General features: G+C 40.5%; 1 protein-coding gene across 3 annotated transcripts in view; it reads right to left on the bottom strand.

The window, feature by feature from the left end:
* Positions 1–27,776, bottom strand: part of dnmbp (dynamin binding protein) — a 108,516-nt gene that overhangs the window by 36,377 nt on the left and 44,363 nt on the right. For all 3 annotated transcript variants that reach the window (XM_088324201.1, XM_088324202.1, XM_088324203.1), the window contains 2 exons: positions 2,818–3,032; positions 795–894 (listed from right to left, as the gene is read on the bottom strand). In XM_088324201.1, the coding sequence (XP_088180327.1) occupies positions 795–894; positions 2,818–3,032 (315 nt within the window). The remainder of the gene's footprint in view (positions 1–794; positions 895–2,817; positions 3,033–27,776) is intronic.

Genomic DNA, 27,776 nt, shown 5'->3' with positions numbered 1-27,776 from the left:
AATTTTGATAACAGGACTCCGACGAAGGACGGCAGGCATTGTTTCGATAAACACTGCTTTTCGATAAACACTGCTGTTTTGAGTTTCTCCAGACATCGAGGCGAGGTTGTAGACCCCACGTGGGGGCTTTCCTGGCACGCCCATGGGAGGAGCCGGGACACCAGCTTGCGGAAAAAACGTGGGCCGAGAGAGAGAACGTAGGAGATCGAGAGAGGAGGCCTGACAGACTCAAGCGACACTAATTCGGCTAATTCGATGGAGTTCACTTAGTTAAATTGGTTAAGAAAGTAAATCTACCCCTGTGTGGAAATGCCGGTCTCTTGTCCATCTTTGGGGCGGCAGTAGCTCAGGAGGTAGAGCGCTCGTCTTGGGATCAAGGGATCCCAGTTCGAATCCCGGCTCGTCCGTGTTACATGTCGAAGTGTCCTCGGGTAAGACACTGAACCCCTAATACCCCCAATAAGCAGGTTAGCGCCTTACATGGCTGCAAGGCCGCTATTGGGAAATGTGGAGCACATTGTAAAGCGCTTTGGGAAGTCATTGACTTGAAAAGCGCTATAGAAATGCAGATCATTTCATTTTTTTCCCATCAAGAAATGAGCGCGCATTGTTAGGCGAATGTATGTTGTGTTTGGTTAACGGAGTCAGATAACTCATTCGAACAATTTGGTAAACGATACAATTTTAGTATTAAATTCCTAACAGCCTCAAGTTATATATCATGAAAAAAAAATGTACATTTATCAAAAAAAATTCACACTGTCCCTTCAAAAGAAAACGGAGCTTTAACTCACCTATAGAGTCGGTTTCCTGGAGCGCTTCGAACAATAGTCGGGACAGATCGATCACGGAGTTGATGTTGCCAAAAAGTCCGTCGAAGTCGATGTTCTTCACCTTCAAATCAAAACAGAGACGGCATAAAACCTCGGCAAACGGTCCAGGACCTGTCTGTCCCTCACAGAGAAAAACTAATCAGAGGCGTAACCAAGAGGTCTGCGATCACATTGAGTAACCGGCAGCTAAAGACAGCTACAAGAAAGCCCTTTCTGAAGAAATATCCTAAAAAAAGGCGAATTTGACGTTTGCAAGTAGCCACTGAAGGATTTTATATTTTATTTATTTGACTATAAGGGATTTTATACAATTTTATACAAGTTACAGTTATTGAATGCAAGATTTTTCACAGAGGAGGCTTAAGTTACCCCGGAATTTTGATAACGGGGTGCTGACGAAGGACATAGGCCTTGTTTTGAGAAGCGCTTTGCTGATATGAATTTTCCTTAGAAGTGGCGGCGCCTTTCGGCGAGGAGGTGGTGAAGCTGGCACCTGACCTGCCCCATGGGAGGAGTCAGCACGCCCCGTGACGAGGTGGCGACTAGGTGGAATTCACGTGGGGAGTTCCTGGCCCACCCATGGGGAAGGAGCCAACACCCAGGCTTGTGAGGGGAACTCCAGAGAAGAGATGGGAGATCGATCGTGAGAGGGAGGCTCAACGAAGACTAATTAGACAATCGTTTGGCTAATTCGATGGAATTCACTTAGTTAAGTACTTTAAGAAAATAAATCTGCCCTTTGTGGAAATGCCGGTCTCTTGCCAATATTTTTTCCATTAAGAAAAGAGCATGCATTGTTGGAGAATGAAGGTTATGCTTGGTTAATGGAGTCAGATAACTCATTCGAATAATTTGGTAATTTGATACAGTTTTAATATTTTTTTTTTCAGAACACCACATGGGAGACACTTTTTGGGCTCAATGTAAAGGGTTACAGTTGGAACGAGAGTAACACTGCACATCTCCCTGAAAAAATGAACCCCACTGTCAAGCATGGTGGTGGAAACATCGTGCTCTGGGATGCTTTTCTTCAACGGGGACTTAAATCCAAGCTGGGTGGAGCTAAATAAAGGGCGATTCTGGCAGCAAATCGCTCGAAATCTGCGAGAGACCCGAGAATGGGGCACCAATATATGTGCAAACCCTACTTTTCAAGCTTTTTATTTGTTAGCGCAATATAAATATTGGATTATTTTCACGTTTATGTCTCACAGGCTGTTGATACTGGAAAATATTTGGATTCGTTTTTTTATCTAATCACTTGAAGCCTGAAACATGGCAGTATGTCAAAAATGAACCCCACTGTCAAACATGGTGGTGGCAACATCGTGCTCTGGGAAGCTTTTCTTCAACAGGGACTTAAATCCAAGCTGGTTGGAGCTAAATAAAAGGCGATTCTGGCAGCAAATCGCTCGAAATCTGCGAGAGACCTGAGAATGGGGCACCAATATATGCGAAAACCCTACTTTTCAAGCTTTTTATTTGTTAGCGCAATAGAATATTAGATTCCTTTCACGTTTATGTCTCACATGCTGTTGATTACTGGAAAATATTTTGATTTTTTTAAATCTAATCACTTGAAGCCTGAAACATGGCAATATGTCAAAAATGAACCCCACTGTCAAACTTGGTGGTGGAAATATCGTTCTCTGGGAAGCTTTTCTTCAACAGGGACTTAAATCCAAGCTAGATGGAGCTAAATAAAAGGCATTTTTACAAAATGAGTTGAACATATTGTGACAACGAAATTGGACGCGGCACTCCAGTTTCACATTTAACAGTGAGGATAAAAGAAAGCAAAGAAGATAAAGGAACAAAGAAGATAAGGTTATAATTTACACAATATGAAGGAACAAAGAAGATAAAGGTCATGCTAATGGGTATATGCTAACGAGTTGATGCTAACGGACAAATGCTAATGTCAAAGTTCTTGCGGGGGCAATACTTTCGCAAGGCCTCTCAGTTCCTAACTCATTCTTCTCACCTGCTTCTTCCGGAGAGGTTGGACGATCTCAGCCACGCACATCTGGAGGTCCTTGATGTAGTCCTTCTCCGTTTGCAGGAGCTCCTCGATCACCTTGGAGCGCTTTTCCAGCATCCTCAGCTCGGGGTCGCCCGAGGGGTCCGAGGGGCCTGAGGGGTCTCCCGCGTCGCCCGAGGGGTCGGAAGATGGCGGCTGCGACGACAGTTGGGTCATCTCTGAGGAGAACAAAGGGGACGGGTTGGAATTTTAGGAAGGCCTTGATCCTGAGCCAAACCTTTTGATTCGCTGGTCAAAAAAAGAACTGGGCAGAAAAGAAATGATTTCTAAAAATTGTTTTTACTAATATAACTGACACCGTGCATGTTTCAGATCTGGTATCAGGATTGCTGGTCCTGCTTATTTCTGAAAATCGACCATATTTCCTACCTATGAATAATTTACATGATAGTTAGGGGTGAAGTGTTCTTTTTAACCTATAGGGGGCACTGTTTTCGTAGTGCAGTGGTTAGCACATTTTCATATTCCTTTTAAAAGTCTTTTTTTGTATTGAATTGTTTTAAAAGGTATTTACACAGTCTTGTTCCAGGGACAGACTGAGGAGATCATTTCTTCCTCATGCCATGAGGCTCTTTAACTCCACCCGGGGGAGTAAAAGCCCACATCAAACCCCACCCCACATTTGCATATGACCCTATTTTTATGACAGTGTGTATTTTCCGTAGCACTATTTAAACACTCTATATCAACACGTTATATTGGATATTTTTGTATTCTTTATCTTTTGTTTTATTATTTCATTCTTCAACACAAGGATATTGCTGGAAGTGTGAATTTCCCTACGGGGATGAATAAAATATCTATCTATCTATCTCTATCTCTCTCTATCTATCTCCATCTCCATCTCTACCGCTATCTCTATTCCTCTATCTCTCTCTATCTCTATATCCATCTATATCTCTATCTATCTATCTCTCCATCTATCTATCTCTCTACTTTATCTCTCTATATCTATCTCTATATCTATATCAACCTCTATCTCTCTATGTCTATATATACCTCTATCTCTATATCTATACCTACCTCTATCTCTCTATATCTATATCTATATATACCTCTATATCTATCTCTATATCTATACCTACCTCTATCTCTTTACCTTTATTTCTCTATGTATCTCTATCTCTAGCCCTCTATCTATCTCCATCTCTCCATCTCTATCCCTCTATCTATCTCAATATCTCTACCTCTCTATCTCTACCTATCTTTATCCCTCTATCTCTATCCCTGGCTCTATCTACATCTATCTATCTATATCTATTTATCTATCTACTTCTATATCTATCTATCTCTATCTCTCTATAGCTATCTCCATCTCTCTCTCTACCGCTATCTCTATCTCTATCTAACTATCTATCTCTATATCCATCCATCTCCACCTCTATCTATCTATCTATCTATCTCTATATCTCTATCTCTATCTATCTCTCTATTTTTATCTCTCTATATTTATATATACCTCTATCTCTATCTCTATATCTATATATATACCTCTATCTCTATATCTATACCTACCTCTATCTCTCTCTTTCCATCCCTATCTATCTCTCTTTATCTATTTCTATATATACCTCTATCTCTATATCTATACCTACCTCTATCTCTCTCTTTCCATCTCTATCTATCTCTCTTTATCTATTTCTATATATACCTCTATCTCTAAATCTATACCTACCCCTATCTCTCTACCTTTATCTCTCTATGTATCTCTATCTCTATCCCTCTATCTATCTCCATCTCTATCTCTCCATCGCTATCCCTCTATCTCAATATCTCTATCTCTCTCTATCTCTAGCTCTATCTACATCCATCTCTCTCGTTCTCTTCCTATATCTATTTATCTATCTACTTCTCTATCTATTTATCTATTTCTATATCTATCTCTACTTCACATCTAGGAAAATCATTGATTCATTGATTTTGGAGTACAAAACTTGATTTGGCCCAATCTCACTCAAAAACTCGATCCAGGGGCCCCACCGTCGACAATCATGCTGCTGCTCTTTGACCCACACACCTTTTAGGAAGTTCTCTTTGCACGTTCAAAATCCATTGATGTATTCTCTCCTTTATGAAAGCGTCTACTACACTAAAACCTTAACACTATCGCCCCCGTTTTGGTCGACAGAGGCGTCCGATATCAATCCATGGGGGCCACGTTTTCTCAGGGTGCCAAGGCCCACAGGGAGAGCCCGGTTTACGCGTCGCTGCTTTTTATCAATGAGACCAAATGCAAAGTGGACTTTGGCTCTTTGTATGTGGACAATGTCCTGTGACAGCTGGCGGAGATTTGGTGGCTGGAGGGGACATTCAGGAGCCAGGCGGGAGAAGAGATAGTACAACCGAACCGATGGCACGAAAATAGATCTTTGGTCATGGAGCGCCAACAGGGAGAATGGATCTGGGCTTCATAAACCCGGATAAATTCAAGCACTTTTACAAGACGATCAAACCCAATTTGACAATTTTTCCAGTATCAATACAAGACAACATATGGTGTGAATCATGATTTTTGCAGAGCCACAAGTATATCTGCTAAAGACATTTGAGTTTTAGAACAGGAGTATACCGGCTCAAAAACAAAACAAAATGAAGGTTTCTGGAGTGGCCAAGTCAAACTCCAATCTGAAATCCAATTAAGATTCCATGGAGCGACCTTGAACAGGCAGTTCATACTAGGAAACTCCAATATGGCTGATTTAAAACACTTTTGCAAAGAGGAATGGGCCAAAATTCCTCCACAGCATTGTGAAAGACTCGTTACCGATAATCAGAAGGATTTGATCTCTGTTATCACTGTCAAATGTGGCCTGACTTGCTTTTAGGTTCAGGCATTGAATTTTTCACATAGGTTTAGAATTTTTCGACATTTGAAAAGTGCGTTTAAATAAGAACGAGAGCAAACCATTTTTTGTCAGGACCAGAACGAGGACAGGACCAGGTCAGTTTTATTAAGAAGAAGGAAAAGGATAGTCTACACCCAGGGTGTCAAACTTATTTTAACTCTAGAGCCACACGATAGAACAAAAATTCTGTCGGAGGCCGGACGAGTAGATTCAAGAGAAAGAAAAAGAGAGATAAAGAAATAAGAGAAAGAGGAGGGGAAAGGAGAGAGGGCGGGAATAAGAAAAAAAAAGAGAGAGGGAGAGAGCGTGAGAAACAAAAGATAAAAAGTCATGAGAGAGAGGGGGAAAAGAAAGGGACAGGAAGAAAGAAATCCAAAGAGAAATAGAAAGACAGAAGGAGAGAAAAGGGAAAAGAAAGCGCGAAGGGTAGGAAGAGAGAAAGAGAAAAGAGAGAAAGGGAAAAAAAGAAGTTAGAGCAAAAGAGGTTAAAAGACACAGAGAGAGAAAGAGACAAAGAGCAACAAGGGAAGAGAAAAAGAGAGACACAGAGAGTGGAAGAGACAGACAGAGTGGGAGAAAAGGGGTGGAAAAGAAAGAGAGAGAGAGAGAGAAATACAAGTACAGTGTCTTTGTCCGAGGCACCTGGCTTTGGCAACATTAAGTTGATATATTTCAACCTGCCACTTGTTTTTCTCTTGCGCTTCTCTGAGTGTTGTTTGCGGGCCGGATTCAATCCCTTAGTGGGCCTGATCGGGCCCGCGGGCCGCCTGTTTGACACCTGTGGTCTACACGATCCGTAGATCATGGGGAGCGGGTTACTCAGACGCGGAAGTGGTATTTCAGGAATCAAACGGCAATCAGGACAGGAGAGAGTCAGGGTCGAAAAGGCTTGCCTAGCATGAGCTGAGGTTTGCAGATGGACTGACAACGGGTGACAGGAAGACGGGGGGTTAAAAAGAGACAGGTAGCCAATCAGCGTTTTACAGTCTGTAAATGGGAGTATAATCCTCGCGCTAATACGCATTTTCTAGTGCGCAGCTGCTGTTCTTCAGGAGAGAAGAAATGCAACGCCAAGGAGATCAGATTTTCCGTGTCATTATGAAACACGGCAACAATGTCAAGCATTTACAAACACTTCACCCAATCCTTAAAACCACGACATTCAAATCCAAGGAATACAAGCCCCCGTACCAACCCTATTAGTCATAGTCAAAAGTGGGTCATAGAGAGTCCACCGAAAACGAGTTAGCTTCAAGTGATGGCAATCAAAGACAACCAGTAAGTATGTGCAAACTCCACCTGAAGATTTTGCAGTCCTGCATTAAAAAGTAAGCGTCTTGACCGCAGGAACAGATGCTCGGGACGCTAATAACGTTAGCGCCGCTTATCCTTCACGCACAGAACAAGCTAACGCGCCGAACGCTGGAACTGTGAGATGCTACTAAACCATTCAGAATCGCCATTTTGAAAAAGAAGCACACCCAAAACGTTATATTGGGTATTTTTGTATTCTACATCTTTTATCTTATTTTTTACACAAGGATACTGCTGGAAGTGTGAATTTCCCTACGGGGATGAATAAAGGATCTATCTATTGAAGGATTTTATACATTCGACTATAAAGGATATTATAAAATTAACTACAAAGTAAGTACATGTACTCAGTTTGATGCAGTAGAGAGATTCACTGACTGTTTTTCTTTAAGGTACCGTATTTTTCGCACTATAAGGCGCACCGGGTTATAGGGCGCACCCCGAAAAAATAGTTTTTGGTCCTATTTTTGACATACATAAGGCACACCGGATTATAAGGCGCTACAATGGGAACGTGGACAAAACAGTTAGATGGTTCAGTCCAACTGATTAACCCCTTAACATTCCCAAAGCTAGCAAAGAAGCAAATACGTGTCGTAGACACGTGCGGATGTGCTGTCCGTACGATGTCACTCAAATGCATCGTTCCATCATTCGGAAGGTTCAAGTCTTGGGATTCAAGAAATGCCAACCATTCCTTAGTTTCTATTTTCTTTTTCACTCGCAACTTTACTGTGCATATGACAATAAACACTTGGAATTGAGTTGAATTTAAAAATAGACACTCCACTCCATTCCATCCATTATCTGCACCGCTTATCACAGAAACATCGAGTTCAGTCTGAAACAAGACACAGGGAAAATATATAGCCGGAGTAGCTCACCGAAGTCGTTGTGTTCAATAATAATGTGCAGCCATGGTCCTCTTATATCCGTGAGTTTTGTAAATCCAGGAGAATAAAATATTTACATATACAAAATAGTAAAAAAATGCTTTCTGTATGCCGTCAGCCATGTGCTATACGCATTCATCTTTTTCGGCCAATTGCAGGCTTTGTTTTGCCGCTTCAGCCAATGCCAGCCTGTAAATGATAAAAAGGATCCGCCCCTTGACCTCCGAATAACTTTAGCCAATAGTGATCCATTCAAATGATGATTGACACATTGGTTAGCCAATGAAACGCCGGCATATAAATCCCAGCATACACCGCAGACTACTTGGCGTTCGGGGGAAAATCGAGTCGTTAGTTGGAAGACTTTGCCACTTAATGTTGATCCATATATAAGGCGCACTGTATTATAAGGCGCATGGTCAGCTTTTGAAAAAAATAAAGGCTTTTAGGTGCGCCTTATAGTGCAAAAAATACGGTACATTAGAAGGTTAGACTGTACAGGGATGAATAAAGTATCTACTTTTTTTGTTTTGTTGGTCAACATGAACCTGCTAACAATGGTTAGCGCTACCGAGGGTTAGGAAAAACGACAGGTAAAATGAACAAAAACTGGATAAGTAACCCTTGGACGCATAGTCGGGGTCAAAAAATGGGTTGTTAGTCTTCAAAGTTGTGATATTGTCCTATTCTAAGGTATTTCTCACAAATCACGTTAATGATATTCACAGAACAGCTACTGTTGGTCGTCACTCGCACCGACTTCAAAGCACAAAACCTCCGCATCCGTCGCCACGCATCCTTTCTTAAAGGGTCCATGCGTACACAAACAGCAGCAAAAGTAAAAGACATTAGAGTATTTGTATCCAATGTTCCCTCTAAGCTTTTCTGCGCACAAGAAAATCGAGCCGGCTCACAAAAATCAGGGCTCGAAATTGCTAATTAAGAAGCCAATTAAGTCAAAGTTACAGTGCATGAAGGTCAAAATACACGGGTTCCCCCGACGTTGTGTCCGAAATGCGGTATTTTGAAGTCAATGTCGAGTAAAGTCAGTAGAGTTTTTCGAGAACCGGCTTCTTCGGCTCGGCTCACTAAAAGGAACCGGCTCTTTCGGGTCCTAAACGGCTCTTTGGGTTGTTTTTGCTTCTGTCATCCCAACATGACCAAATATGATGTAAAATTATGCACAAAATGACTTAAAGGAAGGGGGGGAATGGAACAAAAAAGAAAAAAAATCAAAAAATGAAAAAGTAGTGAAAAGCTGAGAAAAAAAGAAACAAAAGGAAGAGAAAAAAGAAGGAAAAAAATCAGAGTTGAGTTCTTCATAACTCTCACAGCTTGAAATGGCGTCTCACGTGCCGTGACTCACGCCGACTTTTGGACCGACAACATTGCCGACCAGCATAAGACTTTGGAACCGTTTTGTTCCATGACTCAAAATATGTTCTCAAGATTTGCTGGCTTAATTAACTTCCATTTACTTCTCCCACCCACTGGTGGCGCTGATTGCATTGTCAGGTATCAAGCCTCTGGGAAAGATTTCAGTGCGAAAAATCACCATTACTGTATTTTCCAGGCTGTAAGTCACAGTTTTTTTTGATAGTTTGGCTGAGGGTATGCTAGCTTAGAATTGTGATTTTAACATATTATATTTGAAACAATTATTTTAATAGGGCTGATTACCGTAAGTTACCAGAATTGAACAAAGATATCCGACGGATTGTCAAAAGCAGACGTCATTGAATCGGTTTTTCAAGAAATGCGAAAAGGTATATTTGTATTATACTCGCTATCATTTGTTTTTTACATGATGTGCCTCACATTTTTTGGGGTTTTTGTACAGTAATTTAATTTTTGTATTTGTTATTTCGTGATTTATTTAAAAACATCGGAGTGCCAAAAGATAAAAATCAAGTTGAAAAAGGTTTGGTGCAGCCCATTGTTAGGTATCAAGCCTCTGGGAAAGATTTCAGTGTGAAAAATCCCGATTGCTGTACTTTCCAGGCTATTAGTCACAGTTTTTTTGATAGTTTGGCTGAGGGTATGCTAGCTTAGATTGTGATTTTAACATCTTATATTTGAAATTGAATTATTTTAATAGGGCCGATTACCGTAAGTTACCAGACTATGAGTTGCAATTTTTGATACTTTGGTGCGTGAAATTATGAACAGATTGTTACGTCATTCCCACACTAAACCTTAAGTGTGAAATTGTGAATCGATTATTATAACATTTCACAAGAATTGAACAAAGATATCCGACATATTGTCAAAAGCAGACGTCGTTGAATCGGTTTTTCAAGAAATGCAAAAAGGTATCTTTGTATTATACTCACTATAATATTTTATGCTGTATTATAGTGTATTTTCTGTATTTTCCAGCCTATAAGTCAACGTTTTTTTGATAGTTTGGCCCAGGGTGCGATTTATACTCCGGTGAGACTTATCTGTGAAATGATTGGCATGATAAATTGTTATTTTAAAAAATCATAATTCCAGTGCCTAGGCGTCATGGACCAAAAATGAAGCATTGAGAATTATTTTGAAGCAGTTAAGAGAATAGGATGAGAATATATTCACGTATTAAACAATTGATTGTATTCGTCTTTCTTTGTATTTACTTTATAGGGAATACAACTGACTCAAATTCCAACTTAATAGGTTTTATAAAGCAAATAAGCAAAAAAAAAAGCTAGTTTTTTAAGCTAGCTGTCTAACTTTTTAGCTAGCTAGCCATCTTTCTACATTTTTAGCTATATAGCAGGGGTGTCAAACTCATTTGAACTCGGGGGCCACACGATAGAATAAACATTCTGTCGGGGGCCAGACGAGTAGATTAAAGAGAAAGAAAAAGAGGGATAAGAGAAATAGGGAGGGAAAGGGAGAGAGGGCGGGAATAAGAAAAAAAGAGAAAGAGCGTGAGAAACAAAAGATAAAAAGTCGTGAGAGACGGGGAAAAGAAAGGGAGAAGAAGAAAGAAATCCAAAGAGAAGTAGAAAGACAGAAGGAGAGAAAAGAGAAAAGAAAGCGCAAAAGGTATGATGAGGGAAAGAGAAAAGAGAGAAAAGGAAAAAAAAGAAGTTAGAGCAAAAGAAGTTAAAAAGACACAGAGAGAAAGAAACAAAGAAAGAGAAAAAGAGAGACAGAGAGTGAAAGAGAGAGACAGAGTGGAAGAAAAGGGGTGGAAAAGAAAGAGAGAAAGAAAGAGAGAGAAAGAAAGAAAGAAAGAGAGAAAGAAAGATAAAGAAAACAAAAGAGAGAAAGAAAGAAAGAGAGAAAGAAAGAGAAAGAGAAAAAGAGAGAAAGAGAGAAAGACAGAAAGAAAGAGAGAGAAAGAAAGAGAAAGAAAACAAGAGAAAGAGAGAAAGAAAGAAAGAGAGAAAGAGAGAAGGAAAGAGAAAAAGAAAGAAAGAGAAAGAGAAATACAAGTACAGTGTCTTTGTTTGAGGCACCTGGCTTTGGCAACATCAAGTGGACATATTTCAACCTGCATCTTGTTTTTCTCTTGCGCTTCTCTGAGTGTTGTCTCACGGGCCGGATTCAATCCCTTAGCGGGCCTGATATGGCCCGCGGGCCGCCTGTTTGACACCTGTGCTATATAACATGCTATAGAGCTAGTTGGTTTTTCTTTATTACTTTCGGAGGCTATTCAGCTAACATTTTGTCTTTTTGCTAGTTATCAAGCTACATTTTGGCTTTCTATTTCGATTGCTTTTTTGTTAGCTTTCCATCTAGCCTTTGAGTTAGCTTTTGACCCCTTTAGCTAGCCGACCTAGCTCCCTTTTAGTTGTTTACCTGGTTACTTTTCTTGCTAACTATCAAGCTACTTTGAAAAAATTCATATTAAACTGGATATCGTTTGCGCTAATCAGTAGCAAAAAGTAGCTCTTAGCTTAAAAAAGACGGCAACAGAGCAAAATATCGCAACAATTTAAGCTAGCACCGGCTCTTCCCGTTTGAGTCTGCCACTGAAAGAGTTAATTAACCCCGGCTTACTTCCCCCTCCCGAGTTTTTCCGAAGCACCCGCCGGCGACGCTGATTGTTAACGGATTAGACCGGGCAAACTACACAGCATATGCCGCGTGATCATGGCAACACGGCATAATGGCTAGACAGTCAAGTCTCCCTGACCATTTCCGTGTTCGAATACGGATTGGTTTGTGTGCAAAGGATAGAAATAATCCCCACAACCCATGCTTGTTTTTAAGAAATTACAGCCTAAACCAAAGGTGTCAAAAAGGCGGCCCGCGGGCCAGATCAGGCCCGCTAGGGGATTGAATCTGGCCCGCTAGACAACATTCAGAGAAGCGCAAGAGAAAAACATAGATAGATAGATGTCTAGATAGATGTCTAGATAGAGAAAGATGTCTAGATAGAGAAAGATAGATAGATGTCTAGATAGATAGAGATAGATGTCTAGATAGATAGAGATAGATGTCTAGATAGATAGAGATAGATGTCTAGCTAGATGTCAAGATAGGGATAGATAGATGCCTAGATAGATGTCTAGATAGATAGAGATAGAAATATATAGATAGATAGATAGATGTCTAGATAGATAGAAATAGATAGATAGATGTCTAGATAGATGTCCAGATAGATGTCTAGATAGATAGAAATAGATAGATAGATGTCTAGATAGATGTCGAGATAGATGTCTAGATGTCTATATGTCTAAATAGATGTCTAGCTAGGTAGATAGATGTCTAGATAGATGTCTAGATAGATAGATAGACATCTTGACAGATATCTCGATATATGTCTAGATAGATGTCTAGATAGATGTCTAGATAGATGTCTAGATGTCTATATGTCTAAATATGAAAAATCAAGATGGCGGCTGCGCATGGATACATGCTCGCGGCTAGCTCTCCAGCTAATCTTCTATTTATTGCCGTTCTCTTGTCTTTTTTGCTTTCACTTTTGGACACATGTGTGGCCAAAAACACTTACAGTAGGGACGAACTTATTCGGTTGGGTGGGCGTCTAAATTTCGATTTTTCGGGCACTTTTTATACCGCCCATGATATACCGAGCGAACTTCAAAGAGACCCGGCATCCTTGTGGACAACTATTCCTCTTAATAAACATCGCCGACGGCGCCGTAAAGAAAGGACAAAGAAGCGTGGTTGCCGTGCAGGTAGATGTGTGAAACGTGTGAAGTCCAAGCAGCAAGATGGACGCGAGGATGGACGCGAGGATGTAACTAATTCCACCATTCATTCCTCGCCGGACAACCGAAGCTTTAAACTCAGCGCTCACGAACGGCCACAACGCCGGGAGCTTTTGAAGATCTCGACAAAGACTACAAAGAGTTCAGCTAAGTCAAATGATTCAGCAAAGCTAAAATTTGGTCTTTTGAATGTTAGATCCCTCGCCCCTAAAGCTTTACTTGTAGATAACATTATTCGTGATTATAAACTTAACTGTATGGGTCTTTGTGAAACGTGGTTACGCCCGGATGAGCACTTAGCGCTAAATTATGCCTCTCCCCCAGACTACGAGAGTAGTCATATAGCACGCACGCTGAAAAGAGGTGGTGGTGTTGCGCTAATCTCTGAAAAATCGCTCAAATTTAATACACGTACCTCTAATAATTACAAAACGTTTGAGGCTCTTGTGATGCGGTCCCCTCAATTGTCAATTGATGTAATAACTATCTATCGTGCACCTGGGCCATACACAACTTTCTTAGACGAATTTGCTGAACTTTTGTCTGAACTAGTAACCTATGCAGACAAAATTATAATTATGGGAGACTTTAACATTCATATGAACTCCCCACACAGTTCACTTACTATTGCGTTTAGTTCTCTAATTGATGCATTTGGTTTTACTCAACTGGTTGACTTGCCAACCCATAAAAATGGGAACACGCTAGACTTGATTCTGACTCGAGGAGTTTTAACCTCAAACATTATGGTGCTACCGTGTACTACTGTTATCTCTGATCATTATTTAGTGACATTTGAGGTGCTAACTAAATGTAAAGTTAATAAAGCTGAGGGATCTAGCGGACGCAATATAAGCACTGGCACAGTTTCTGAGCTCTTTGAACTCCTTCCTGGAGCAGTTGCGTCCTTTCCTAAATACAATGGCTCGATTGACTCACTCATGAATGAGTTCAATACCACCCTGACTAGTGTGCTGGATTCAATAGCGCCCATAAAACTAAAATCACGTCCTAAAAGACGCACACCTTGGTTTACTGATGAAACTAGAGCCCTTAAAAAAGAATGCAGGAAATGGGAGAGAAAATGGCGCGCTACCAAGCTTGAGGTTTTCCATCAAACCTGGTGTGACAGCTTGTTAAAGTATAAAGCGGCCCTTGCCTCTGCAAAATCGGCCTACCTTTCGAAGGTGATTGCGTCCCAAAAGAACAACCCCAAAGCCCTTTTTGACACTGTAGCATCGCTTACAAGGCAACAGGCTATCGCAGACAGTTCGACACACTCTGCTCAGGAGTTAATGGTCTTCTTCACTAAGAAGATTCAATGCATACAGGAAGAAATTGCAAAAGATATTGTTAGTACCACACGTATTAAAGGACTGAAATTTACAGATGCACGACAGGGTGGCTGCCCTGGGAAAATGGCCGGTTTTAGTGAACTGTCACTTGATGATCTCAAACAAGTGGTGAATGCGGCCAAACCGACAACTTGCCAGTTCGACCCTCTCCCAGGTTCACTTATTAAAAGTCTTTTTAGCGTCCTTGGGCCTTCAGTTCTAAATATTATAAATACATCACTCTCCTCAGGTGTAGTTCCAGCAGCTTTTAAGTCCGCCGTTATTAAACCCACACTGAAACGACCCAACCTTGATCCAGAAATATTAAGTAATTACAGACCTGTGTCAAACCTACCTTTCCTCTCTAAAGTACTCGAAAGAGTAGTGGCACATCAGCTGAATGCTTTCATATCGGAGAATAACCTTTTTGAATCCATGCAATCTGGATTCAGGGCTAACCACTCTACTGAGACAGCTCTGATCAAGGTAACAAATGATCTCCTAATGTCAATGGATTCTGGCGCTTCATCACTTTTGCTGCTGCTGGATCTTAGTGCTGCTTTTGACACAGTGCGCCACAATATCCTACTAGAACGGTTGGAAAAATGGATTGGTCTCTCAGGAGCTGTCCTCTCGTGGTTCAAATCCTACCTCTCAGATAGGACACACTGTGTTAAATATGGTGAAACGACATCTGAGCCCTTTAATGTTACCTGCGGTGTTCCGCAGGGTTCAGTGCTCGGCCCCCTACTTTTCAACATTTACATGCTTCCGTTAGGTGATATTATTCGCAAGTACAATATCAGCTTCCATTGCTATGCAGACGACGCTCAACTATATCTTCCGTTGGAGGAATCTTCCACACTAAACTGTGGAAATTTGGAGGCCTGTCTCACTGAGATAAAAGAGTGGATGTCACTCAATTTCTTGCGTCTTAACTCTGAAAAGACCGAAATGTTAGTCATTGGTCCTTCTAAATGCCGGGACTTATTCGCAAAAACTGCTGTGAACATTGACAAATGTCACATCACACAGAGTGACTCAGTTAAAAATGTAGGTGTCATATTTGACCCTGATCTATCCTTTGAGATGCATGTAAAGCAAATTACTAGAACTGCCTTCTTCCATCTTCGCAACATTGCTAAAATCCGTTCAATACTGTCTCAGTCTGATGCGGAAACAATAATTCATGCATTTGTTACCTCCCGTCTCGATTACTGCAATGCACTACTCTCCGGTCTCCCGAAGTCCAGAATCAAGTCTCTTCAGCTAGTACAAAATGCCGCAGCGAGGCTTTTAACTAGGACAAAAAAGTACGATCACATAACACCGATTTTGGCTAACCTGCATTGGCTCCCAGTTAGCCAAAGATGTGACTTCAAAGTTCTCTTAGTATTGTACAAAATCATACATGGACTTGCTCCCTCTTATCTTTCAGATCTGATTTGCCCCTATGTCCCGGTCCGAAGCCTACGATCTGAGAGTGCTGGTCTTCTGGTGATCCCGAGAGCAAAGAAGTCTTCTGCTGGTTCGAGAGCGTTCTCCATCCGGGCACCGGTGCTGTGGAATGCTCTTCCCCCTGAGATTCGATCTGCAACCTCAGTGGAAATGTTTAAATCTAAACTTAAAACTCACTTCTACTCCATTGCATACGAATAACCTACTCCTCTTGTCGGTTGAAAATAGTTTGTGTAATATAGTGTAACAATCTGTGAAGCCCTTTGAGACTCTTCGTGATTTAGGGCTATACAAATAAAAATGACTTGACTTGACTTGACAATAGATGTCTAGATGTCTATATGTCTAAATAGATGTCTAGATAGATAGATAGATGTCTAGATAGATAGATGTCTGGATAGGTAGATAGACGTCTTGATAGATGTCTAGATAGATGTCTAGATAGATAGATAGATGTCTAGATAGATGTCTAGATAGATGTCTAGATGTCTATATGTCTAAATAGATGTCTAGCTAGGTAGATAGATGTCTAGATAGATGTCTAGATAGATAGATAGACATCTTGACAGATATCTCGATATATGTCTAGATAGATGTCTAGATAGATGTCTATATGTCTAAATAGATGTCTAGATAGATAGATATCTAGATAGATAGATAGTTGTCTAGATAGGTAGATAGACGTCTTGATAGATGTCTAGATAGATGTCTAGATAGATGTCTAGATGTCTATATGTCTAAATAGATGTCTAGATAGATAGATGTCTAGATAGATGTCTAGATAGATAGATAGATAGATGTCTAGATAGGTGGATAGACGTCTTGATAGATGTCTAGATATATGTCTAGATAGATAAATAGATGTCTAGATAATGTCTAGATGTCTAAATAGATGTCTAGATAGATAGATGTCTAGATAGAGATAGATAGATGTCTAGATAGATTACTAGATAGATAGATGTCTAGATAGATAGATAGATGGATAGACGTCTTGATGTCTAGATATATGTCTAGATAAATAGATGTCTAGATAGGTAAATAGATGTCTAGATGTCTAGATAGATAGATGTCTAGATAGATAGATGTCTAGATAGATAGATGTCTAGATAGAGATAGATGTCTAGATAGATAAATAGATGTCTAGATAGATGTCTAGATAGATAGATGTCTAGATGGATAAATAGATGTCTAGATAGAGATAGATAGGTAGATGTCTAGAGAGATGTCTAGATAGTGGATAGATAGATACTTTATTCGTCCCCGTAGGGAAATTCTCACTTCCAGCAGTATCCTTGTGTTGAAAAATAAAATAATAAAATAAAGATAGAATACAAAAATAGCCAACATAACGTTTTGCTATGGAGTATTTAAATAGTGCTACGGAAAATACACACTGTCATAAAAATAGGGTAATACGCAAATGAAGGGGTGGGGTTTGATGTGGGCTTTTCCTCCCCCGGGTGGAATTAAAGAGCCTCATGGCACTAGGAAGAAATTATATACATACATAACAATACAAAGGTGGTTTATATGAATTAAAATAGGTTTTCTTGATTCGAACCTGCCCTTAAAAATGTACAGAGGTTTATTTATTAATTTTTGCCTCCATTGACCAAGCATGAATCCTAATTGGTTTTCGATACTGCATTTGTATTGAACCTGGAGGGATGGGCGCCATCAGGCTGCACTTGCCCAAGACACAGGAAATGGTGCCCCTATCACCTGTCTGCTTAAGGCACAGGTGTCAAAGAGGCGGCCCGCGGGCCACATCAGGCCCGCCAGTGGGTTGAATCCGGCCCGCGAGACACCACTCAGAGAAGCGCAAGAGAAAAACAAGCTGCAGGTTGAAATAGGTCCACTTGATGTAGCCAAAGCCAGCTGCCTCGCACAAAGACACTGTACTTGTATTTCTCTTTCTCTCTCTCTTTTTTTTCTTTCTTTCTCTTTCTTTCTCTCTTTCCTTCTCTCTTTCTTTTTTCCTTTACTTCTCTCTCTTTCTTTCTTTCCTTCTCTCTCTTTCTTTCTTTCCTTCTCTCTCTCTTTCTTTCTTTCCTTCTCTCTCTTTCTTTCTTTTTCTTTTCCACCCTTTTTTCCCCACTCTCTGTCTCTTTCACTCTCTGTGTCTCTCTTTTTCTCTTTGTTGCTCTTTGTCTCTTTCTCTCTGTGTCTTTTAACCTCTTTTGCTCTAACTTCCTTTTTCCCTTTTCTCTCTTTCTCTTCCTACCCTTTGCGCCTTCTTTTCTCTTTTCTCTCCTTCTGTCTTTCTATTTCTCTTTGGATTCCTTTCTTCCTCTCCCTTTTTCCCCCCTCTCATGACTTCTCTTTTTATCTCTTTTGTTTCTCACGCTCTCTCCCTCTCTCTTTTTCTTTCTTTGTCCCGCCCTCTCTCCTTTTCCCTCCCTCTTTCTCTTATTTCTTTATTTCTCTTATTTCTTTCTCTTTAATCTACTAGTCCGGCCCCCGAGAGAATGTTTGTTCTATGGTGTGGCCCCCGAGTTCAAATGAGTTGGACACCCCTGGCTTAAGGGATCCAACCAACCAACCGAAAATCTGCAATAAAGTTCAAAAAAGGATGCATTTAAAAGAGTTGAGTCCCAATTCGGAACCGAATTTGCACCGAAACGAGGTCAGACGAGTGCTATCCAACTTGGTCAATGCACTTTAAACCCTATGGCAATCAAATACAAACTCCTGACAGGGCTGAAACACTTTAACAGGATTAAAGGATGACTAGCCAGTAAGCGTGCAAGGGAGTCTTGAAAAATGGCCTCACTTGCGCATACACACATGCAGTGCCCCGAAAAAACATTTGCTGTGTTTATTGCATATTTATCACTTTAAAAAAGTCACACCGATTTTAAAAACCAGCAGAGACAAAATAAAGTTTGCAAATTTGATTTATTAAGGCACAAAAAGAGTAATTACCCTCCTTGAAAAAAAAATATATACCGTATTTTCCGCACTATAAGGCGCACCTAAAAGTCTTAATTTTTTTCAAAAGCTGACCGTGCGCCTTATAATACAGTGCGCCTTATATATGGCTCAATATTAAATCGCAAGGTCTCGCAACAGCCGCCGACTCGATTTTCCCCCGAATGTGGAGTAGTCCGCGGTGTATGCTGGGATTTATATACCGGCGTTTCATTGGCTAACCAATGTGTCAATCATCATTTGAATCGATCGCTATTGGCTGAAGTTATTCGGAGCCTCGGATTGGCTAGAGGGCCGAAACAAACCCTGCAATTGGCCGAAAAAGATGTGCCAGTCATCCGTTAAATCGATCGCTATTGGCTAAAGTTATTCGGAGCCTCGGATAGGCTAGAGGGCCAAAACAAACCCTGCAATTGGCCGAAAAAGATGACTGAATAGCAGGCTTGCTAAACTACGCCATAAAGAAACATGTTTCATTAGTCTGTATTTGTAAATATTTGACTCTCCTGGATTTACTACACTCACAGATATAAGAGGACCATGGTTGCACATTATTATTGAACGCAACGACTTCGGTGAGCTACTCCGGCTATATATTTTCCCAGTATCTTGTTTCAGAGTGATCTAGATGTTTCTGGCATGGGTCTTTTTTAAATTCAACTCAATTCCAAGTGTTTATTGTCATATGCACAGTAAAGTTGCGAGCGAAAAAGAAAATAGAAACTAAGGAATGGTTGGCATTTCTTGAATCCCAAGACTTGAACCTTCCGAATGATGGAACGATGCATTTGAGTGACATCGTACAGACACTGTTTCCGTATATGTCTGAGACACGTATTTGCTTCTTTGCTAGCTTTGGGAATCTTAAGGGGGTAATAAGTTGGACTGAACAATCCGACTGTTTTGTCGACATTCCCGTTGTAGCGCCTTATAATCCGGTGCGCCTTATCTATGGAAGATATAGGACCAAAAACTATTTTTTGGGGGTGCGCCCGATAACCCGGTGCGCCCTATAGTGCGGAAAATACGGTATATAAGTTCAATTCCACAGGCCACACACAAAATCAATTGCCACCCCTGGTGTTAAATCGTGAAAATACTTGAATTAAATCTATGAGACAAAGTGAAGTCGGCTACAAAATCTGGGCCACACGATAGAACAAACAGTCTCTCGGGGGCCGGATGAGTCGATTAGAGAGAAAGAAAAAGAGAGAGAAAGAAATAAGAGAAAGCAAAAGAGAGAAAAAAGAGAGAGTGGGATAAAGAAAGAGAGAGAGAGATAGAGAAAGAGATAGAGAACGTGAGAGACAAAAGAGATAAAAAGAGAAGTAGTAAGAGAGGGAGAAAGAGAGAGAAAGAAAGAAAACCAAAGAGAAATAGAAGTATAGAAATAGAAAAGAAGATAAAAAGAGAAGGAGAAAAAGAGAGAAGGGGAAAGCAAGAGAGAAATAGATAGAAAAGACAGAAAAAAGGAAAAAAGGAAGAGAGATCAAAAGAAGGTAAAAAACACAGAGAGAGAAAGAGACAAAGAGAAACAAAGAAAAAGTAAAAGAGAGAGAGACTGCGAGTGAGAGAAAAATGGAGGAAGAGAGTGGGGGGAGAGAGAGAGAGAGAAAGAAAGAAAACCAAAGAAAAATAGAAGTATAGAAATAGAAAAGGAGATAAAAAGAGGAGAAAAAGAGAGAAGGGAAAGCAAGAGAGAAATAGATAGAAAAGACAGAAAAAAGGAAAAAAGGAAGAGAGATCAAAATAAGGTAAAAAACACAGAGAGAGAAAGAGACAAAGAGAAACAAAGATAAAGAAAAAGAGAGACAGCAAGTGAGAGAAAAATGGAGGAAGAGAGTGGGGGGGAGAGAGAGAAAGAGAGAGGGAGAGAGAAAGAGAGAGAAAGAAATACAAGTACAGCGTCTTTGTGAGAGGCACCTGGCTTTGGCAACATCAAGTCGACATATTTCAACCTGCAGTTCGTTTTTCTCTTGCGCTTCTCAGAGCGTTGTCTCGCGGGCCGGATCCAATCCCTTAGCTGGCCTGATCTGGCCCACAGGCCGCCTGTTTGACACCCAATGCTCTAGGGCCACTAAACGGGACAGGTACACACCACTGTCAGAGCCATTATCCACAAATGGAGAAAACAGGGAAGAGTGGCAAATCCTCCCAGGAGTGGTAGTCCATCTAAGATGACTTCAGGAGTGTGATTTCAGGTCATCCAGGACGTTACGAAAGAACCTCGAAGAACATCGAAGGAACTGCAGGCCTTGGAGGTCTCAGTTAAGTCATGTTTATTTGTAGAGCACTAAATCACTAGAAGTCACTAGAATTACACGATCCTTTGATCTAAAACCTATATAAGGGCAATGAAAAACTCAAACTTTCTGCATCAAAATGAAGAAACCTTGAGTTCTCACAATTTCCAAAAAGCATCTTGATTATCCTCAAGACTTTCGGATAAACATTCTATGGACTGATGAGTCAAAAATGGAACTTTTTGGAAGGTGTGCAGCCCGTTACATCTAACGTATTTGACCAAAAGAACGTGATGCCAAACGTAAAGCATGGTGGTGGCAGTATGATGGTCTGGGGCTAGTTTGCTGCCTCAGGAACAGGACAACTTGCTGTAGTTGGAATAATTAACAATTCGAGTTTATCAGGAGACTCCGAAGGAGGACGCACGGCTATCAGTTAACATCAAACTCAAGCGCCCTTCGATCGTGAGGCAGGACCACGATCCAAAAAACAACTAAGTGCAAATCCACAATGGATCAAAAACCAAATCCACATGAAGGTTCTGTAGTGGCCAAGTCCAAATCCAGTTTTAAATCCAATGGAAATGCTGTGGTGTGACCTTCAACGGGCAGTTCATGCTAGAAAACCTTCCAATATGGCAGATTTGAAAGCATTCTGCAAAGAAGAATGGGACAAAATTCCTCCTTCCTGTGGCTCAACGTGCTATCAGGTTCAGGGGGCAATTGAGATTGGGTTTGATTTTTTTGTGTGTCTTAATATAGGGCGGCATTAGCTCAGGAGGTAGAGCGCTCGTCTTGGGAGGTCACGGGTTCGAATCCCAGCTCCTCCGTGTTATATGTCGAAGTGTCCTTGGGCAAAACACTGAATCCCTAATGCCCCCAATAAGCAGGTAGATAGAGAGAAAGAAAGAAATCCAAAGAGAAATAGATATAGAGGAGAGAAAAGAGAAGAAGAGAAAGAGAGAAGGGGATAAGGAAAGAAAGAGCGAAAAGAGAAAAGGAAAAAAGGAAGGGAGAGCAAAAGAAGGTAAAAAGACACACAGAAAGAGACAAAGAGGAGGGCAAGACACTGAATCCCTAATGCCCCCAAGCAGGTAGGCGCCTTGCATGGCTGACTCCCTATTGGTGTGTGAGTGCGTGTGTGAACGGGTAAGTGTGAAACACATTGTAAAGCACTTAGGAAGGTTTTCATTGACTTGAAAAACGCTATATAAATGCAAACCATTTACCATTTAGCATCTTGATTATCCTCAAAACGTTTGGATGCTGACTCCCTATTGGTGTGTGAGTGTGTGTGTGAATGGGTAAGTGTGAAGCACATTGTAAAGCACTTTGGGAGGTCTTCATTGACTCGAAAAGCGCTATAGAAATTCAGTCCATTTACCATTTAGCATCTTGATTATCCTCAAAACGTTTGGAGGCTGATTCCCTATTGGTGTATGAGTAAGTGTGTGAATAGGTAAGTGTAAAGCACATTGTAAAGCTCTTTGGGAGGTCTTTATTGACTTGAAAAGCGCTACAGAAATTCAGTCCATTTCCCATTTAGCATCTTGATTATCCTCAAAACGTTTGGAGGCTGATTCCCTATTGGTGTATGAGTAAGTGTGTGAATGGGTAAGTGTAAAGCACATTGTAAAGCGCTTTGGGAGGTCTTTATTGACTTGAAAAGCACTACAGAAACAGTCCATTTACCATTTAGCATCTTGATTATCCTCAAAACGTTTGGAGGCTGACTCCCTATTGGTGTGTGAGTGTGTGTGTGAATAGGTAAGTGTGAAGCACATTGTAAAGCGCTTTTGGAGGTCTTCATTGACTTGAAAAGCGCTATAGAAATGCAGACCATTTACCAATTACTGAATAAATAGCATCAACATTTCCTAACTGCATTTTGTATTTCTTTGTTTTCTCTGTTGGAATTTAAAATCGGTTTAAAGATCTGAAACCTTTCTGAGTGCTAAACATGCAAAAAACAAAAATCAGGGAGGGGGCAACTACTCCTTCACGGCACTGTCGCCTTTAGTGTCTGGACTTAGGAGTCAGTAGCAACGCTAGCCGGTGCCTGGCACCAGACAGACCCCCGCCATGCTGACGCTAGCGGATTAATAGCCGGGCCCCCGCCCCGGACCGTGTGTGGAAGTGACTGGGGGAGGGGGTCGCCAAGGGCCACCTGCTTCTTCTCAGACAATACATTCGAGACAGAGCTCAGATGTTGGAGAACTTTCAAACAAAATACTTTTGAAGGGAAAATGCTCATTATTTAGCGCTACCTAGTGGTGAAAACAACTTCATTCGTTGAAGAAACAGCATCGACTCGAATAGTAAGCAAAAACACACGCAATATCCTGTAAACGAATTTTCTGGACTAGAAGATGCAACTAAAAACTCCGAATTGGCTAGAAATGTGAGCGTGCGCCTTATAATCCAATGAGGCTTATATACAGGATAAGATTGCTAAATAGGAAATGGTGTGAAATCATAAAGCACTGAAGACTTCCCAAAGAGCTTTACAGTGTGCTTCACACTTACCCATTCACACACACAAACACTCACACACCGATAGGGAGTCAGCCTCCAAGCGTTTTGAGGATAATCAAGATGCTAAATGGTAAATGGACTGCATTTCTATAGCGCTTTTAAGTCAATGAAGACCTCCCAAAGAGCTTTACAGTGTGCTTCACACTTACCCCTTCACACACACACACACACTCACACACCAATAGGAAGTCAGCCTCCAAACATTTTGAGGATAATCAAGATGCTAAATGGTAAATGTCTGCATTTCTTTAACGCTCTTCAAGTCAATGAAGACCTCCCAAAGCGCTTTACAATGTGCTTCACACTTACCCATTCACACACACACTCACACACCAATAGGGAGTCAGCCTCCAAACGTTTTGAGGATAATCAAGATGCTAAATGCTAAATGGTCTGCATTTCTATAGCGCTTTTCAAGTCAATGAAGACCTCCCAAAGAGCTTTACAGTGTGCTTCACACTTACCCCTTCACAAACACACTCACACACGGATAGCGGCGCCTACATTAGGGGTTCTGTATTGCACAAGGAGACTTGGACATTCAACTCGGGGATCGAACCTGCAACCTCTCGGCCCCAAGACAAGCGGTCTTCCTCCTGAGCTACTGCCTAGTTGTACAATGATTGTTCGGTCCATAAATATGGCTGACCTAAATTGCGTGAGGGTGAAAAGTGTTTACATTTAACACTAGACAACCAGTGTTACAGATGACATATAAAAAGGCATTCGATTATATTTCATTGTCACACTAGTTTTAACAAAATAGCAAATGGAGAAAACAAAGTATTTTAACAAAATACTCTCCAAGCTCTTTTATAGACGTACACCAAGTAAACCGCAACGTTATGGACGCACAGGTGAAGAAGTGGAGAGAATGCACTATGCAAATCAGTGTTTCTAAATGCCGTGACTTATTCTCAAAAACTGCTGAGAACATTGACAAATGTCACATCACACAGAGTGACTCAGTTCAAAATTGAGGTGTCCTATTTGACCCTGATCTATCCTTTGAAATGCATGTAAAGAAAATGACTAGAACCGCTTTCTTCCATCTTCGTAACATTGCTAAAATCCGTTCGATACTGTCTCAGTCGGATGCGGAAATTATAATTCATGCGTTTGTTACCTCCCGTCTCGATTACTGTAATGCACTACTCTCTGGTCTCCCGAAGTCTAGAATCAAGTCTCTTCAGCTGGTACAAAATGCCGCAGCGAGGCTTTTAACTAGGACAAAAAAGTACGATCACACCGATTTTGGCTAACCTGCATTGGCTCCCAGTTAACCTTAGATGTGATTTCCAGGTCTGTGTAATATAGTGTAATAATCTGTGAAGCCCTTTGAGACTCTTCGTGATTTAGGGCGTCACAAATAAAAATGACTTGACTTTCTGACACCCTGACTAAAAACAGTGTGATAATGAGATCAGATCTAATGGCTTTTCGTACTGTATGTCATCTGTGTCAACGATGATCGAGCGGTTAAGTGTCGGTTGCCTCACCTCTGCGAACCGGGTTCGATCCCGGTTGCTTACAATGTTTCAAGATTTTGGCCAGCATCGCATTAGAATATACCTTAAGTGTATAAAGTATGCACCTCACTGTGAGGGTGTGAAACTGGAGAGTCATGCCCAATTTTGTTGTCACAATATGTTAACCCATTTTGTAACAATGACCATAGCGGTATATTCTATTCTATATTCAATATTCAAAATGGAATCAATAAATGAATTGAAATAGTAGTAATAATGATAAAGTTGAGAAACTTTTGTTATGACATACATTTTCAAGTTGGTACTTTTGTGCTTTCTACTTAAAAAAAAAAAGTACTTTTGTATACTCCTTTGAATGCAACTCAAAGAGTTGTATAAAAAAAGTTTTCTTCTGTACTTTTGTGTTTTTGACATTGCATTGGAATCAACAAAAAGGCCAAATTTGTGGCGGTAGTTTGCGAAGAGAAAAACCGGAAAAGCTGTTTTTGTTCTGCTGAAACTGACCAGACTTGTTACCAGGGTTGGGTAGGGTTACTTTAACTGGATTACTTTTGGATTACTCTAATACCAAATATGCTAATAAAAGACAAAAGAAACGAAATAGGAATAAAATGACTCCATTTTGTGCAGGCTTGGGGAGTAACGGAATACATGGAACGGCAAAAATAATGTTGGCAAGCTGATTTGGTTTTTGTTGCAATTTATGTTAATTTTTCCGGAGATCAAAGCCAGGAGAGAAAGCTTACCACGTGTTGTGAGTCATCATTTGTTTCATATTTAGTTTCTTACCCCTTCCTTAGTTTCTTGTCTTTTATTAGCATATTTGGTATTAAGTAATCCAAAAGTCATTGAAAGTAATCCTATTAAAATAACATTTGGTTATGTTTTGGTCACTTTGAGTCTCCATAGTTTGTATTCTTCCTTGTGCATTTAGCACTCGTTTTTGGTTGAAAAGCAGCCTACAAAGAGAGAATAGAATATACCTTTATTGTCATTGTTTGGTGAACAGTGTTGGGCGCAAAAACTGGAAACAAAATACTTAGTTTGTAGGTACTTCTTTTAAAAAGTACTTTATTTACCACCTGGATTACTTAGTAACCAATTCCAGGGTTTAACACCTTGTTTATAGCCAAGTTTTAATTTTTTTTCCAGAAGAAATCCAGTGTGATCGTGAAAAACCAGGCAAACAAATGAGGGTAACATTTATTTTGGTCACTTTGAGTCTCCATAGTTTGTATTCTTCCTTGCGCATTTAGCACTCGTTTTTGGTTGAAAATCAGCCTACATAGATAAAATAGAATATACCTTTATTGTCATTGTTAGTACCAACTTGGTGAACAGTGTTGGGCGCAAAAACTGGAAACAAAATACTTAGTTTGTAGGTACTTCATTTAAAAAGTACTTTATTGACCACCTAGATTTACTTAGAAACCAATTCCAGGGTTCATAGAAGTTTTACATTTTTTTCCCAGAAGAAATCCAGTGTGATCGTGAAAAACCAGGCAAAAACATTGAGGGTAACATTTGGTTATGTTTTGGTCACTTGGAGTCCCCTTAGTTTGTATTCTTCCTTGTGCATTTAGCACTCGTTTTTGGTTGAAAAGCAGCCTACATAGATAGAATAGAATATACCTTTATTGTCATTGTTACCAGGGTTGGGTAGGGTTACTTGAACTGGATTACTTTCAATGACTTTTGGATTACTCCGATACCAAATATGCTAATAAAGGACAAAAGAAACTAAATAGGAATAAAATGACTCCATTTTGTGCAGGCTTGGAATACATGGAACGGCAAAAATGATGTTGGCAAGCTGTTTGGATTTCTTTTTATTTTGTTTCTGTGGCATTTGATGTTCGTTTTGCCGGAGATCCAAGAGATCAAAGCCAGGAGAGAGAGCTTACCACGTGTTGTGAGTCATAATTGTATTCATGTTTAGTTTCTTTAGTCTTTTATGAGCATATTTGGTATTGGAGTAATCCAAAAGTCATTGAAAGTAATCCAAGTCAAAGTAACCCTACCCAACCCTGCTTGTGACATACGAAGACTTCTTCGTCAAAATACCTCGAGCACAATGACACTTATCAAGGCTAAGTAGCAGCAAAACGAGTTTCTCCGGTCCGCAGACCAAAGAAAATACTCTCTTCCTGTGGGACGGCTGATGTTTATGTGCACACAAACATACTTCCCTCGATGTGGACCATGATAATCTGGCTACTTTTGAAACATCAGACACTGACTGAAAGTCACATGGGGATCGACTTCTTCCCCTTCTATCTAGAACAGGGGTCTCAAACTCATTTGAACTCGAAGGCCACACCATACAACAAACATTCTGTCGGGGGCCGGACGAGTAGATTTAAGAGAAAGAAAAAGAGAGATGAAGAAATAAGAGAAAGAGGGAGAGCAGGACAAAGAAAGAAAAAGAGAGAGAGAGGGAGAGACAGCGTGAGAAACAAAAGAGATAAAAAGTCGTGAGAGAGGGGGAAAAGAAAGGGAGAGGAAAAAAGAAATCCAAAGAGAAATAGAAAGACAGAAGGGGAGAAAAGAGAAAAGAAGGCGCGAAGGGTAGGAAGAGAAAGAGAAGAGAGAAAAGGGAAAAAGGAAGTTAGAGCAAAAGAAGTTAAAAAGACACAGAGAGAAAGAGACAAAGAGCAATAAAGGAAGAAAAAAAAAAAGAGACACAG

This window comes from Urocampus carinirostris, chromosome 19, assembly GCF_059441175.1.
Source record: "Urocampus carinirostris isolate Australia breed hairy pipefish chromosome 19, RoL_Ucar_1.0, whole genome shotgun sequence".
Classification (NCBI taxonomy): Eukaryota; Metazoa; Chordata; class Actinopteri; order Syngnathiformes; family Syngnathidae; genus Urocampus; species Urocampus carinirostris.
This window is presented reverse-complemented; position numbering and strand designations above follow the sequence as displayed.